The following is a 14,557-nucleotide window of genomic DNA, read 5'->3' on the forward strand; positions in this document are numbered from 1 at the left end:
TAAAGAAAATATGGTGAGTAGACGGTAAAGTTTGCCAGCAGTTGTGTCATATTCTTTCTCAACATTATTTCCTCGTTATTCTCTGCTGTACACTTCATTATTGAGATGATCCCCATGGTACCTTTATTACGAAAACTATGCACTGCCTATGGAGGAGTCTCGCTGACATGTTTTGCGGCAGAGTTTTGCAGTAATTCATACGGTTTTGACTCTTCGATCCCTAATGAGTTCTAACCAAACTCATCTCTACTCTGCCTAATCAAAAATTCACCCCTTTATCGTACCTCGCTGATATGAGATTGAAAGGGGGAGTTTGGCAGCAGTACTGTTCCGCCTGTAAAATATAGAGCCGTATAAAGTGAATTCTACCCTAATCTTTCTAACAGTATTAAAAATAGCCATATGGGAGAAAAAATTGCGCCAGTACTTGTACGATGAGGTCGTCGTATTATCATTTACTTCTCACATCCAGGTTAAAACTCCCGACAGCAAATACATCGAATTCTAATCACCTTCATCAAATTTGAGAACAGAACAGACTTTCGACGATCCACGCTTTTAATCATCTCGTCAAAGATATGAATAACTTCCTCCAATCTCTTCACGATAACCTCACCAGAATGCCCCGATTCATTCCTCTTCCTATAGACTGGTCTACACACAACACAGTTGATGTCCCGTCTTTAAAACAGAATGTTCACTGCAAACATGAAGCACCGGAGGGTTGCACCTGCGAATTCTGCAACAGCGATGAGAATTATAACGTCAGATGGAGAAGTCAAATCGGCGATACCAACCCTGATGAAGCCACCCGAGAGTGGTTCACTCCAACATCCCCACTCCCTGGACCAACACCGAATAAAGAATGGCATACCAAATCCAACAAGATCTTGAGTCTTTCCATCAATTATTCCGGGGATCAACAAACAGATATGTCCATCATTATTCGCCAGCTCCAGAGCCCAACATACACTTCGTGGACTGGCATTCTCGAACTCATCATCTACCCTGGAGTTTCCCGCAAAGAGGCGCCTCGGGCCTACATCAATCACGTCCAGGAAATAAAGAACTTGGTTCAACAAATCAATATTTCTCTCACTCAAGTTCATAAAATCCGCTGTCAATTCGTCATCGATCACTTTAGTTTTTCGCAGTTGAGATTAGCGGCTGGATTCATCAATCTCGATAATGACAACTGGACTTTGGCGTATATCGAAAGAAGCGAAGGGGATAAAGTTATTGAAATTCATAAGAGGGATTCGGGTTTTAGGAGAATCGAAAGTGCTTATAGGGAGGATTTTGCAAACTAGATGGGTAGTTAGGCGTGGCTTGGGTCATGATTCCTGTGCACGATAGAAAGAGTATCAAAGTAAGGGTATTGGTCGATGGCGGCTTTTTGTGAGGTGATTGTTGGATAATGAGGAGCATGTCTTGCGAGTAACAAGGGGGTCTAGTAGTAGCTGCTACATACGCGGGGTGTGAAGTAAAAGGGAGAGTAGACTGATGAAAATTCACCTACCATGAGTAATAAGAGTCGTTTCAACTCCAGTTTTTTTCTCAAATATTAATAATTTATCATAATGCATGGCTCAATTTTCTGTTCATGTTTCCGTGCCACTTCTTATACTCGGCTCTTTCTCTAATCTCCCTGCTGCTTGACGTAACTTAAATGTTGAACCTTCCATTCGTGGTATCATTGAGCACAAATCATAATTAGTACTTCTATGTTAATGGGAAAAACGTTTTAATAGTGCCGTTTCGGTATTAGTTGTAAGAATACAACATCTTATCTAGAGCTCTGAGAGCAATTTGGTCAGTAGAATCTCCACTGACATTTAGATTCTGTTGATTGAGCATTTGACGAGTTTCTGCCTAGCTAATATTATGCTTCCTCTGGGCTTCTGTAATTTTTTAATTCGGAACTTTATGTGTGCAATTAACACAGGCGTAAATAGACTACATGCTATTCTTACTGATTAGATGTTTCCTTTAGATTTTGCAGCTCGAGCTTGATCGAATGGGTTGATCCCCATATAGCTACCCTCGATCCATTGTGAAGTCTATCTTGTGGGTCCATGTGGAGGTAGTCAGTTTCTTTAATTTGTTAGTTCCAAAATCTCTTTGTGCAGATACGTACTCAGTTGTCTCTTTGTGTTGATGAAGGACTCCTTTGTATGATTAGACAATAAAATACTTAGTTTCATTGTTTGGGAGTATCATAGATAAAGGTTGGGATCTAGAACAAGATAAATTTTAACAGCTCAATAACGGCAGTCTAAGGACCTTTCTTCTCTTCAGCGGTTTCTAAGAATGTTCTCGAATATGATTATAGATATTAATCTGACAATACTCTTTCTGAGTACTAGATGGGTTAGCTTTGATTCAATAACATTGTTTCAACAGTATTTTTCTCGGAAGATTTGCTAATGATCGATTAGTTTTCAAGTGTTCTGTGTTCACGGGGAAGGATTGGTTATTTACTCACTTATTGTTAGTCACTTTGAATTACTCGTATTGTATGTTGAATGAATCTGCATTTATCGATTTCGTTAGGCATAGCAGTCTGATGATCTGTGTTGAACAGAACATCTTCTGCTAATCTGTGTTCGACAGAGTTGAGTGATCCCAAACCTTCAGAATTTATCCATTCTGAGGGGCTTGGATGATCCTGTCATTGTCAGTGAAACACCTCACACACTCAACTTGCGTCCTCGATCTCGGATTTCACTCGGTCTCGGGGTCGGAAGAAACGTAGCCGAAGAGGTCGAGCTCTTCGAATTGGGATCGCGAATCCTCCTCCTTGGGATCCCAGTTCCCCCCGAGGGGCAGGGTGGGGCGGTGTTGGATGCTAGGACGTCCTTCGAGAGTAGCGAGTGTGTTCGCTCGATTTTGATCCTGTTGGGTAGCTTCGCGACGCTGGGTTTCTTGGTGGACAGCCCTGAGGAGAAGACGAGCTTGTTCACGACGCCAGTCACTGGTGGTCTCCAAAGGTGCGAGTTGTTCTTGCGAGAGGATTTCTTGTCTGAGGATCTCATCGTTGTGGCGAGCTTCGAAATCGGGTTCCTCGGGTTGGGAGCTGTCTGGGCTTGGATCTGGGAGTTCGTCCACCCATCCTACGTATTTGTCCGATTTGAAGGTAGCAGTGACCTCGCGGGCACAAGCTGGGCACTTCAATCTGGAATAGCGCATGTTGGGTTTGGCAGCTCCTAGGGTGAGAGCACGCTTCAATCCTTTCTTGACTTTCCCAGTCAAAGCGCGTGTCAATGACCTCTTGAGCTCTTGCGAAGGCTCCTCGCTTGCTTGTCGGGTTGCTGCTTCTTTTTCCACAACATGTCCGCACGTATACTTGGTGTTGGTGTATGAAGTAGACATGATGATAAGTTATGTGTTGAAAGCTGGAGTTTTGCTTGTTGTTGTTGTGTGTGTGTGTGTGTGTGTGTGTGTGTGTGTGTGAAAGCAGCTGAAGAATTATAAAACAATCAATACAACTAAGAAGTATATATACTCATTCTGAGATACATGTTGGGATATTGTTCAGATGTTTTTCAGATGTTGTGTGTTTTGTAAATGGTAGAATAGGCTAGTCAGAACTACTTGTTCTCGAAACAAATGTGGAGAACAACGCCGCTCATATGGAGATGGCCTTTTTTGAGGAGTGACATAGAGCATTTGGGTACTCTATGCTGTTGCCCAATTATTAAATCTGGAATTAGTATGTCTAATGGCATACTCACTATGAAAATTATTGGTATTGAAGGAGGCTACGTACTATAAAGTTTTGGGCTATTTCAGAGTAGAAGATATCTTTCAGAGCTACATTCATTATGTAGTGCAAGAGTTCGGTCCATCTCATGTCTAAAATTTATTAAATAGGTATCATCGAGACTTTAGTAGATTCATGATCTTGTTTCATCTTTATATGGCTCTTTATAACGGTTCCAAATGTCTCTCTATGGCCTGTACGATTAAACATTCCATTGGTCGAAGCTATTATCTGGGGGAGGATAATTATTTAATTGGATCTAGTTACTTCTGAGAAATCTATTGACATTTCTAGAATTTGGCGTTCTAAAAATAGTTTTGCCGATGGAGTTACTTGTAATTGGTTTTTTTATAGGGTAGGTAATAATGGAGATTTTGCGGTTGGACAACAAATAACTCAACGGCTACGGCAGTAATATGTTGCTGTGATCCAACGAATTCTAGATCTATCCTCACTTATTTGATGTAATCTTTTCTGGCGACTATAAAATTTCTTCTTTTGTGCGTGTGAAATCTTGCTTTCTCCTACTTTGTTCATTCTCAAGAGCAATTTACGGAGATCGGTATTTGACTCAAGTGAACCTACTGGCAAGTCAGATCCCTTCGTAAAATAGATATCACTTAGTCTCATAATGCTAAAGATTCTCTCAGGAGCCATGGCAAACAAGAATACTCAAGCTAAGAAGGCCAATCTTCCTCCAATACTTCCCGAGCCACCTTCATTTGTCGAAGAACACGAGTCGCTCTATTGGTTAGAAGGTACACAATCCTTGCAAATAACCATCGCATACAACGAAGACAACACACAGGAAGAGACTGCTACTTATATGGCTATCTTGACTGACCGTGTAGTTGGATATGGTCCATGGGCAGCTAAAATCGACCTTCTTATCCACCCACGAATCATTCGCCGCTGGGAAAGCCCTAGCATATACACGCAACATGTTTCTGAGATGATGTCTTTAGTCGACAAAATCAACGACTCCTTCACTAATCTTAGCCATATCAATGTCCGACTCGAGTTAGACTTTTCCAACTTCCAGCAAATTAAATTAGCAGCTTGCTTCTTAGCTTTCAAGGTGCACTGGAGTTTGAGCTACTACGTTGAAGACAGACCTGTTCTTTTCGGAATCAACACAGAAGGCTACCTCATGAGGCGCCTGCGTGGTGTCTACCACAGAGATTGTAGGGTATAAATGATTATGATGAGGGGGCATATCGTTGAAGGAGTTTGAGTATTTGAGGGGGATTGCCATCGAGCTAGAAGCAAGATGTCTTTTGCCTCGACTTATATTCTTTTGGGAATCGGCTTGGGCTTCATAGAATCGGCGGAATGGCGGGGCAAATTTGTAAATTTTTACGAGCTTAGGAAGAATTTCAACAGTTTGTCATGAAAATTGGGAAAATATTGTGTCTTCTTTAGTGCAATTCTGTTGATATGTATTAGCATTTACCATGTGGCACTATATTAACACATCTACCACCTCTCTTTAATTCTTAGATAACGGGTGTATCTCTGATGATTTAGGGTTGCTAGGTGATGGATTGTTTGACCGTGAACTTTAATACTTTCTACGTACTTTCTACGCAGCTCTTCGACCACCTAAATCCCCAAGCTAACAAGGAGTCGTTAGAGACTCTCTTCAACAGAAACCTAGATAATCAAGGCTCAAGGATACGCAAGAAACTCTTTCCAATAGAGGCAGTAATACTTCTGTCGGTAAATCCATCTGTTGTGTTCCTAACAAAGACCTGTAAAAACCCACAAAGAATGCTCCACGAAAACAAAGGGAAGAGTTAGAATGGGATAGAAGAGGTAGTAGCATAGTCCAAACAATAGATTATTCTTTGAGCAGTCAACAAGGACCAAGAGTAACAAGGTAGTAATACTTTTTGAACAATTACATTGTCAAGTAACTCATGGTACAAATACCGTGTGATCGTCATGACTTTACAGATTATCAAACAGCACTACTCCGCAGTATCAAATATCACCAACTATAATTTCAGTCAGCAATTCCGATTCAATTCTACATTATGTCGTCTTCCCACAAGGATTGGTCAATGTTCAACATGGGTTGGTCTTTCCAGATTGGCTCTACTAGAGAAAACATCGAGCCTATTGACCCACTTCAAACAACATCAGAATCTCAGCAAAAATGTAGCAACCAGATTAGCAAGGAAAAGGTAAAGCAGATCGGGAGAGATCAGACTAGCAAAGATCGAGCAATGCTCCATCCCCACCCAGCAGTCAAGCTCTTTGGCCAAATGTTGATTGTTAAAGTCAATTTCCATCCCAAAATTGGTCAGGAGTCTACACACGTTCCAACTCTGATGGAAGTACTCCCAGAGTATGACAACTTCACACGCTTTATTCATATCAGATTCCACGACGAACTTTCAGAGACAGACACTGACGAGGGTTATCAATGCAGAGAGACCATCCAAAGTATCATGTCTATGTTAAACGATTTCCAGGACATCAGGCGTTTCACTGCCGTGAGGACGGGTCGACAAGCATAGTTTTACTTAGGTGATATTGGTTCTTACACGTGAGCTCTTGAATGTTTCGAATAAAATCACTAGCTTGACTTCAGACATCGGATGCTTGTTTTAAATTTTCAATAATATTCCATTTTTCAATATATAACAATTTTAACTCTACATATGAATGTGATGTACCTCATTTGCCATAATTATGAATTCTATAAAACGAATCCAAATCACGTCTTCAAGTAGAATTTTCTATGAGGCCCGACCCTCGTGGATTTAGCCTCCAAGTCTTGAATGCCTAATCTCTCCAAGCCACAAGATGGTTTTTTTTATCTTCGTCTCCAAATTACATAATCTCAAGAGTGATGAATAAACTACAGTATTGAGCTGATATCGGCTCGCTTATAGGCTTGTCTATTGAAATTCACTTGAAACCCCCTGCCGTACTATAAACCATTTTAATTAAGCGAACTGGTTATTCACCATAGCACATTCAACTCCTTGAGTTCTAGTAGGGAACTCTGCTGTATAATATCATATTCTGGCCGTAATGCTGCACATACAGATGGTACTAGACACTAGTCGCAGTCGATTGTTTTGGAGAAAGGCTACTTAAGGGTTCTTCTGTTCTGGAGAAACAATTCCTTCTTCCTTGCTACATCTCCTCACAACACCTTTCTTTGATTGACAATCCCCAAAGTTCAACAAAAAGTCAACAATTCTTCATTTTAGACTTCTTCAATAGTCTCTAAATTCGTTCTTATTCAGATTTACCAAACTTATCAATCACTCAACTCGTCATAATTCAAAATGGGAAGCAAAACCCCCATCAGTGACGCAACTCTGGCTATGCGCCCCTCTACTACTGCTTTCTTCGAGAAGAAGAAGGTCGCCGGTAATGTAATTCCAGCCATGCAGCCTCTTGTTGCATCTTCTCTCAACAAGAACAAGACCATCAATAACGCAGCTCCTGCTATGCGTCCATCAGCCGCAGCCTTTTTCAAGAAGGATAAGACCGCCAATCCTTTCCTCGCCGCTGCGGCTAAGCACAAGCCTCAGCCGATCGTCGATCTCGATACATTGACCCAGAATCCGGCAATTGCCATCATTAGCAACAAGGAAATCACAATCTACATTGAGATGTGTGGATTCATGGATGATGCACCCACCGATATGGTGGCTCTTTGTGCCGCCTTGACGGAGTATAAGACGATCAAGAAATTGTCCATCAAGATTCATGCTCCATGGCCTCACACCCAGTCCAAGGAGGCCTACAACAACAGCGTTAGCTCTATGAAGAAGCTATTCGCCATTATCGATGGCTTCAATTTATACAAGCTCAGAGTTACGATGTCCATTGATAAGGATAACTTTCCCCAGATGAAGTTGGGCGCTGCAATTCACGGATTGAGATTCAGTAAGTTCTAACAGGCTTCTATTGACAGACATATACTAATACATGCACAGAGAAGTGGCAGTTGTTCTACCAGGTTTACAATGAGGTTAATGAGATTGACGATGATCCAATTCAAATCTTCCGCGGTAGCGAGTATGATTTGAGACTTCGTGGTGTCTGGAAGAAGGAATTTCTCGCTCAGGCATAGATCACAGATGGTATTACCAGGCCTTAAATGGGGCGGGGGCAGTTTTGGTGTTTCGGGTGGGGATTGGAATAATTATTAGTGTTTCGGAATGACTGCGTTGTGCTTTTGGCGGAAGCTCTTTGCTACTTTGTTTGTTTTGTTTGTCACAGATTTAGGGCCCTCTGGGTTGCTCTTTGACACTGATAAGGGCCGCTCAACAGGTAATAGCTTCTTATAGCAAACTGACAGACGTTAATGAAATTTTCTGGCTACAAAGCCATATTTCTCTACCTGCCAAAAATTTTTTAAATCTGAAAGTGCTTGTATTTGTAAAACCATAAGTGTATTTCGAAGCTTGAATGCAAACCCAATGACACAGGATATGGTCACTACTACTTTTGCTTATACATCCTATAATTGGACGCAGCGCGGACATCTCTACCCAAAACAGATTTATAAGAAACAACGACTCGGTTATCTAAAACATCGAACTTCATCTGATGAAAACACAACTTCCATTTAATATTCTGATGCGATTTTAGTTATTCTTCGTCCCATTCTTCTAATTGCTAGACTCAGCATACTCAGGGTAATTGGTTGGTTTTGCTTTGGTTTGTCATGTCCAAATGCTTGTATTGAAAGGCAATAGATAAACCACAGACTGAACCAAAAGTTATACGTCTAACATGCCACCCTTCAGGAGGTAAGCGAATCATCAGGTTTGCAGGCAATTGCTATCGACCCCATGCGGTAAGAAGCATGATCATAGAGCACTAGAGTACAAGAATGCAATTTTATGGGCACAAACAGGCATACCACTAAAACCATATATATCATCCATGTCAGATAGGCAAGATATATCTTATTAGGTGATGAGATCATATTATTTATGTACAAGAGATTATGTAAAATTAATAAATTTGTGCTCGTAAAAGATACAATTGAAACGCATTGATTCTATTGAATGCCCAAAGAGGAATAACAATGATGTCACCGCTGACCGTGTACATGTATTCTGTTAATCACAGTGAATATAACTAAAGGCGAGTCCAAGCAACTTTAACACTTGTTAATCTGGCCGTACCTCCTATTACAGGCTGACAATCAATCGTGTTTCTTTTGCCTCGCTTAAGGTGCTACACTACAGTTACCCATCGCCACCAGACGCTAGCGGCTGACCGTACAGACGGAATTTGAACTCTTAAGGAACTGACGTTCTCTCCCCAAAAACTCCTTTCTACTTACAACATCATCTTCTGATTAATCATCACTTGACTTCTTCGATTCCAACATCACAACTTTCGATCATCCTATCTCAAACACATATCAAACTCCTTACCCTACCAATACTTCTTCTTCTCATCATCATGGGAAACAAAAACGCTCGAGGAAATGCGGCTCAAGCCCGACCATCTGCTGCCTTTTTCGCAGAGATTGCCGAGAAGCAAAAGATCGCATCCGATGCTGCAAAGGCTCTTGCAGCTATACCTTTCGACATGAATACACTGCCCGCTCACCCCGCCATTACGATTCTCGGTGACAAGGAGATTGGCATCCGAATTGTCAACGGCACAGATATGACAACGCTCCTCCAAGTCTTGCCTCACTACGAGGCTCATGTCACAAAGATGGCAATCGAAATTCACACCCCTACACCTCACTTTGAGGTTCGTGAAAAGGTCGTCAATCGACTCGAAAAGATGAAGACCTTCTATGCCATCATCAACAAGTTTAGATGGACCCATCTTGATGTCAACATGTACCTTGACGCCTACAACTTTCCTCAAATGAAGCTGGCTGCAGGCTTGTGGGGCTTGACGCGCAAGAACTGGAAGCTAACCTACGAGGTCCGCGGATTCGAAGGTGACTACGTGAAAGTCACTGATTATTCTGAGTTCGGCCGTAGATTGTCGGGTGTCTACAAGACTGAGTTTCTCAATCAACCAAAGTCGCCTCGATCAAAGCCTGCCCAACCAAAATTGGCTCAATCCCAACCAAAGTAGATCCTGTTGTTGGTGGAAGTCAATCAATCATCGATGATTCGTGCCGATGCCAGCTCGAAAGTCTTTGGGATATGATTTGTAGAGATCGGGTGTAGTAACGACAGGAAATATCCTTGACGGCTCTTAACTTTTGCGAACTGGCCTCAACCAAGACTGCTTGGCAACAAGTCTAGAGGAAGCTTCTTCACCAAGACACGTTTTGGTATACAGTTGATGGGTTGCTGAATTACAAGCACATGGCAGGAATGCCTTTTCTTATCTTTTATTAGTTAGTTTTCAGTATAATAAATGAACTGTAACTTGCGGAGAGTGACATCAGATTCTCTGCAACAGTACACCAAAAAAATTATAAAAATTCTTCCACATCTATTCAGTCTTGACCTATCTGCAATGTGAAAATTCGTCATACATCGTGAGATAACAAAGCAGCATCATCATGGCACTTTTAACAATCTGCAACAAGTTTGAGCATAATAATAAGATGAGCTCACTGGTGCTCTAATGATCCAATGGGTAGGATTGAAGCAATTCTTGAAGAAAGAGGCATTGACAAAACCATGCAACGAGTGGCAGCAAACCCCAAGGTCTGGGAATAATCTGATGAGTGCATACGGTAATAGGATATCATACAATTCAAGCATAAATCACTTGCTACCAGAAATTCCTCTGACTCGCAGATGATCCCCCTTTCCATGAACTAGATGGATGAAAGGAGTCATCTCATATAAACCACGTGACCATAACTGAATAGATGATCTTTCACGCCCAGCTCCCTCTGAGCTATTGATATCCCGGTTTTGATTATAAGATGACGAATTTGTTGAGCAAACAACAAGTCATCGTGATATGATGGTTACTTAACCAAATGGCAGCTGATCCACGTGATGGGTTGGTTTCAATCCACAGCCTTTGTCGACCACGACTTGATTTTTGATTGCAGGTTGCAATGTAATAGTTGACCTTATCGGAACACCATCAGAATCCAGCTTCCAAGAAGGGTATTTAGATATCAAGGGTATAGATAGATATTGCCTTGTTCAATCTCAACTTTACCTCCATCGCCAGCGAGAAAGCCTTGCAAGCCCCAAATTCGAGTGGACTGGAGTTACTCCAAAGAAGGAAGTCTGGAGGCATAGTTACTCAAATCCATCCCACGAGTATGCTATTTTGTATCTTTCGGAGCAGCAGTTCTGTTGCGTTGAATCCATTGATCGCGTTGAAAATTGTTTCTCGTGTGAGGTTTGAAGCGTGGTGGGGAGAGTATTTTGGTGGAATCACGTGAACTTGGACTTGGTAGACCCTCTGTGAGAGTTGTGATGTACTTTCACAATGATCACCTTGCAAGTCTTGTTATCTCAAGCCACTGGAACTTTCTTATTACTTGAGTAGTTAAAGTATGGAATGTGGCTCATCTACTTTTCTCTTCATCCTTCCAAAAATGTGAAGGCACCCAGCCTTTGACATCCAAAACTCACTTTAAACCACGCCGACATCTTGGTCAATTTTAGCATTCTATCTTCCAAGTGGAATATTGAAGTTTAGCCAGCCAATCTAAAATATCTTTCCATTACCAGAATCCCATCCCTTAACTTAAGAAATGCAATTTATCCCGAAATCCTTATAACCTTACTTTCCCTTTCATCCTTTCTGTCATATGCAGCAACAGCATTCACAACATTCACAACAGCATACACCGCCCACGATTGCAGTACTATTTTCACAAGATTTTAGTATGGAACGGTCTCTTGTTTACCAATAGCGGAAAATCGCAAGAACTTACTTTCTTCCTGTATGAGAATGATGATGTCGATTATGACGTCCACCTCCTCTTAAGTTTACTGGAGATTCGGATCCTGGTGATAGAGTCATCTCGTTGATTAGTTTCTAGGGGGGAAAATAGTCAGTGACTCCCAGAAAATATGAGAAGAGGGATTTGGACGAACTGGTTGTTCGGTGTGGATAGGAGACGGGATTTGTGGTAGTGTCATTGATGCAGGTGAATCAGGAAGTGGCGGTTGTTTCGAATCAGATTGTGATGTCATGGTGAACATTAGTATTTTGGAAAGCTATTCAGATATCTTGGGATGAGTGGAGATGGGGAAGTAGTTTGGTGATATAATTACAAAGCCACAATGACTGCAAATTATTTGGTATGATGAAAAAATAAGTGTCTAGCAAGGAGAATCCACAATTGAAGCCAAGAGACACATGAGTTTCTTGAGGTCTTAAATGAAAGCGTGGTGACTGCCAACCATCCATAGCCGCTGGGCTCGTCGGCAGTGCTTCCAACTGTCAGATTACTAGCCAATGATGAGTATTCGATGATTTGTATTTTCCGCGGGCTTTGGAGGATTGTTGAAATTGTTCGCGCTTGGTTACCACCATGCTGATAATAGTTCTGTTCAATCTTGCAGATATAGGCAGACACATACCTGTCTCAAGCTCTGACTTCCATTACCGCAGGATTGCGTTGGCAGATTGGCGACCCAAAAGCTTTGTTAGCGCTTACGTGCCTATCAGAGAAAGGAGGGGAAAAGTACTGGATCAAACTTTTGATCAATAACCCAGAACAGAATCGCAAGATTCTAGAGCTGAGGTGAGTACCCAAGGTTCTTCAAGAGTTTGCAATAGACTGGCCTGTATTCTGGCAATGAGATGGAAACAATTCCTAGATTTCAATAAGGTAATTCAAATGGCTAGAAAAACTGAGTTAATGTTTGAATATAAAGCAATCTATGAGATAGAGATTATCCTATGAATCTAGCATTCGCTCGACATCTCCATTCTCTCAATCTGGTAATAACTACATTCACTACATTCGTACCCATGATTGACAGCGCCACTATCAACTTCTTCCTCTGTAGGTTTGACCTGCAAATCATCCTCACCGTACCTTTGATCGTATCTTTTCCCGGGACTTTCAAACCCTCTCAAATGACCAATGCGTTCCGCTATTCTCTCCGCTAGCCCCCATACCCTCACCCTATTCCTCACTCCCAAGTTACTTTTCTGCAAAAGTTTGACCCGATCATAAACTAGCTTCCAGACAAAACTTGGTGGTTTCATAGCGACACAATCTTTCATAAATTGCACATACTCAAAATCGTCTTTTTCGCTCAGTCCTGCGAGATCTTCTCCATATCGTTCGAGGATCATTTTTCGAAATTGTTCCATTTTGCGTTGTTGAATATGATCGATCTCCCAGAACCATGGAAGCTCCTTCACAAGGAGATGTCTGAACAGCTGGTGGTCAAGTTGACGAAATGCGCGACTTACTAGGCGGAGGTTTGCGATATCCTTAGACCCAAGTTCGTATAATATTGTTTGCTTGAGTTCGATCGGAAGCTTGTTGAAATGATCTGTTGAGTTCACATATGGCTGCAACAAATCTCCATTGAATTGTTTCTTGCGCCAAACAGCCCCCTTGTTCTTACTATAAGGATTCTGGTGTTTGTATGCCTCTAATATCATGAGAGAAAATCCCGGAATATCATGAGGATTGGCTGCAAGAAACTAACAAGATATTAATTTTTATCTTCATATTATCGGGATTGAAAACGCACTTCCGAGCCAGGAACATAATTCCACCACTGCTGTTTACACTCCTTTATTATGGTTTCCTGTTTAATATTTTGGAAACCACAATTTGAGCATGCAGACCTCTAGAGAAATAACAAGTCAACATTGTAAAGTACTATAGTCGATGCCACTTACATGCCAAAGGGCCATGAATCCTTGGAGGTCAACCCTCCCCAATCGAAGTTTTGAAACACGTTCGAAGATTTTCCAGCATGAATCGTGAACTGGGACGGCACGAGGAAATCCGTGTTTGTCTATAACTTCATAGTTCATAGGCAAGAACGAATCGATACCGTAACGGTAACGGGGCAAGTCACCCGGCTGCCAATGATCTTGGGTGGTGATTGACTGATCTGTAATAAAGTAATCACTGCACTTTTCATAATCTGGTGCATCTTCCTCTTCAGAAATGTTTTCTGGTTTCTTAATGATGTAACGAGATAGCGTCATATCCTAAAATCGTGAGTATTGGGAGATTGTCGGAGAAATTTACACCCACCTTCATTTGTGCCACTGAAATACGATATCCGCTGTAGCCCCCATCGAAAACACAATTTGGACCAGCAATATGCTCAGTCAATGGTCCATTTCTGGCAATTTTCTCGCAGCCACTTTCTTCTGATAAATCATAGCAGGTTCTCGCTTCTCTGGCATAATCCATACTAGTTGAATGGCCCCAACCAGCCTCTGGTGGTTCATGTTTTGTGCGGCACCTTGCTAGATTGAATGATACAGCACAGATTTGACAAACGGTCTCGCTATAACCCATCTTTGGATCCAATCAATCCACTGAAGGGAAGGAGAAGATAGAATGTAGAGGATCTAGAGAGAAGGGGGTCTCTTTCTTATGTTGATTTTCTGGTTGTCTTTTCGACGTGATCATCACTCGCCCAAGTATTGATTTGAATACAGTTGCTAGCTCAAAAGGAAATGAAATATCGAGTAGATTGTGCAGCTCATGTCTTATAGTTTTTCGGACTTCGAAAATTGTCTTTTAGTGCCGAATGTTGCCTACACACAACTACGGGAATCTCTTTCGTCGGCATTACCTAGGCACTTGAGCTTGGTATGGAGCATACAATAAAATGCTGCAATTGACATTATTGGTTTATATAAATTATCACAATACAAACAGAA

At 41.6% G+C, this 14,557-nt stretch overlaps 8 protein-coding genes across 8 annotated transcripts; 5 read left to right on the forward strand and 3 right to left on the reverse strand.

The window, feature by feature from the left end:
* Positions 1-620: 620 nt before the first annotated feature.
* On the forward strand, positions 621-1,310 carry EAE98_008799 (uncharacterized protein; the record flags this gene model as incomplete). The annotated part of the gene is made up of 1 exon (XM_038956422.1): positions 621-1,310. One exon carries the CDS (start codon positions 621-623, stop codon positions 1,308-1,310), a length of 690 nt encoding a protein of 229 aa, XP_038807134.1.
* A 1,414-nt stretch (positions 1,311-2,724) lies between these two features.
* On the reverse strand, positions 2,725-3,372 carry EAE98_008800 (uncharacterized protein; the record flags this gene model as incomplete). The annotated part of the gene is made up of 1 exon (XM_038956423.1): positions 2,725-3,372. One exon carries the CDS (start codon positions 3,370-3,372, stop codon positions 2,725-2,727), a length of 648 nt encoding a protein of 215 aa, XP_038807135.1.
* Positions 3,373-4,394: 1,022 nt separating this feature from the next.
* On the forward strand, positions 4,395-4,958 carry EAE98_008801 (uncharacterized protein; the record flags this gene model as incomplete). The annotated part of the gene is made up of 1 exon (XM_038956424.1): positions 4,395-4,958. The coding sequence occupies one exon, from the start codon at positions 4,395-4,397 to the stop codon at positions 4,956-4,958; it is 564 nt and encodes a 187-aa protein (XP_038807136.1).
* An 841-nt stretch (positions 4,959-5,799) lies between these two features.
* On the forward strand, positions 5,800-6,285 carry EAE98_008802 (uncharacterized protein; the record flags this gene model as incomplete). Its single annotated transcript, XM_038956425.1, has 1 exon — positions 5,800-6,285. The coding sequence occupies one exon, from the start codon at positions 5,800-5,802 to the stop codon at positions 6,283-6,285; it is 486 nt and encodes a 161-aa protein (XP_038807137.1).
* Positions 6,286-7,065: 780 nt separating this feature from the next.
* On the forward strand, positions 7,066-7,859 carry EAE98_008803 (uncharacterized protein; the record flags this gene model as incomplete). The annotated part of the gene is made up of 2 exons (XM_038956426.1): positions 7,066-7,672; positions 7,723-7,859. 2 exons carry the CDS (start codon positions 7,066-7,068, stop codon positions 7,857-7,859), a joined length of 744 nt encoding a protein of 247 aa, XP_038807138.1.
* A 1,346-nt stretch (positions 7,860-9,205) lies between these two features.
* Positions 9,206-9,841, forward strand: EAE98_008804 (uncharacterized protein; the record flags this gene model as incomplete). The annotated part of the gene is made up of 1 exon (XM_038956427.1): positions 9,206-9,841. The coding sequence occupies one exon, from the start codon at positions 9,206-9,208 to the stop codon at positions 9,839-9,841; it is 636 nt and encodes a 211-aa protein (XP_038807139.1).
* A 1,650-nt stretch (positions 9,842-11,491) lies between these two features.
* EAE98_008805 (uncharacterized protein) lies at positions 11,492-11,883 on the reverse strand (the record flags this gene model as incomplete). The annotated part of the gene is made up of 3 exons (XM_038956428.1): positions 11,492-11,552; positions 11,622-11,725; positions 11,785-11,883. 3 exons carry the CDS (start codon positions 11,881-11,883, stop codon positions 11,492-11,494), a joined length of 264 nt encoding a protein of 87 aa, XP_038807140.1.
* A 668-nt stretch (positions 11,884-12,551) lies between these two features.
* On the reverse strand, positions 12,552-14,539 carry EAE98_008806 (uncharacterized protein). Its single transcript, XM_038956429.1, has 4 exons — positions 13,920-14,539; positions 13,556-13,873; positions 13,405-13,503; positions 12,552-13,354 (listed from the first exon to the last, which is right to left on the reverse strand). The coding sequence occupies exons 1-4, from the start codon at positions 14,187-14,189 to the stop codon at positions 12,602-12,604; spliced, it is 1,440 nt and encodes a 479-aa protein (XP_038807141.1). The 5' UTR covers positions 14,190-14,539; the 3' UTR covers positions 12,552-12,601.
* Between the last annotated feature and the right edge of the window lie 18 nt (positions 14,540-14,557).

Source organism: Botrytis deweyae, assembly GCF_014898535.1.
Source record: "Botrytis deweyae strain B1 chromosome Unknown BDEW_024, whole genome shotgun sequence".
NCBI lineage: Eukaryota > Fungi > Ascomycota > Leotiomycetes > Helotiales > Sclerotiniaceae > Botrytis > Botrytis deweyae.

Bases quoted from the DNA above. Each gene is read 5' to 3' on its own strand.
- EAE98_008806 (XM_038956429.1), bottom strand. From the start codon at position 14,189: ATGGGTTATAGCGAGACCGTTTGTCAAATCTGTGCTGTATCATTCAAT. The intron at 13,504-13,555 runs GTAAGTGGCATC...TTATTTCTCTAG, and splicing joins GATTCATGGCCCTTTGGCAT to AGGTCTGCATGCTCAAATTG. The intron at 13,355-13,404 runs GTGCGTTTTCAA...ATATCTTGTTAG, and splicing joins ATTATGTTCCTGGCTCGGAA to TTTCTTGCAGCCAATCCTCA.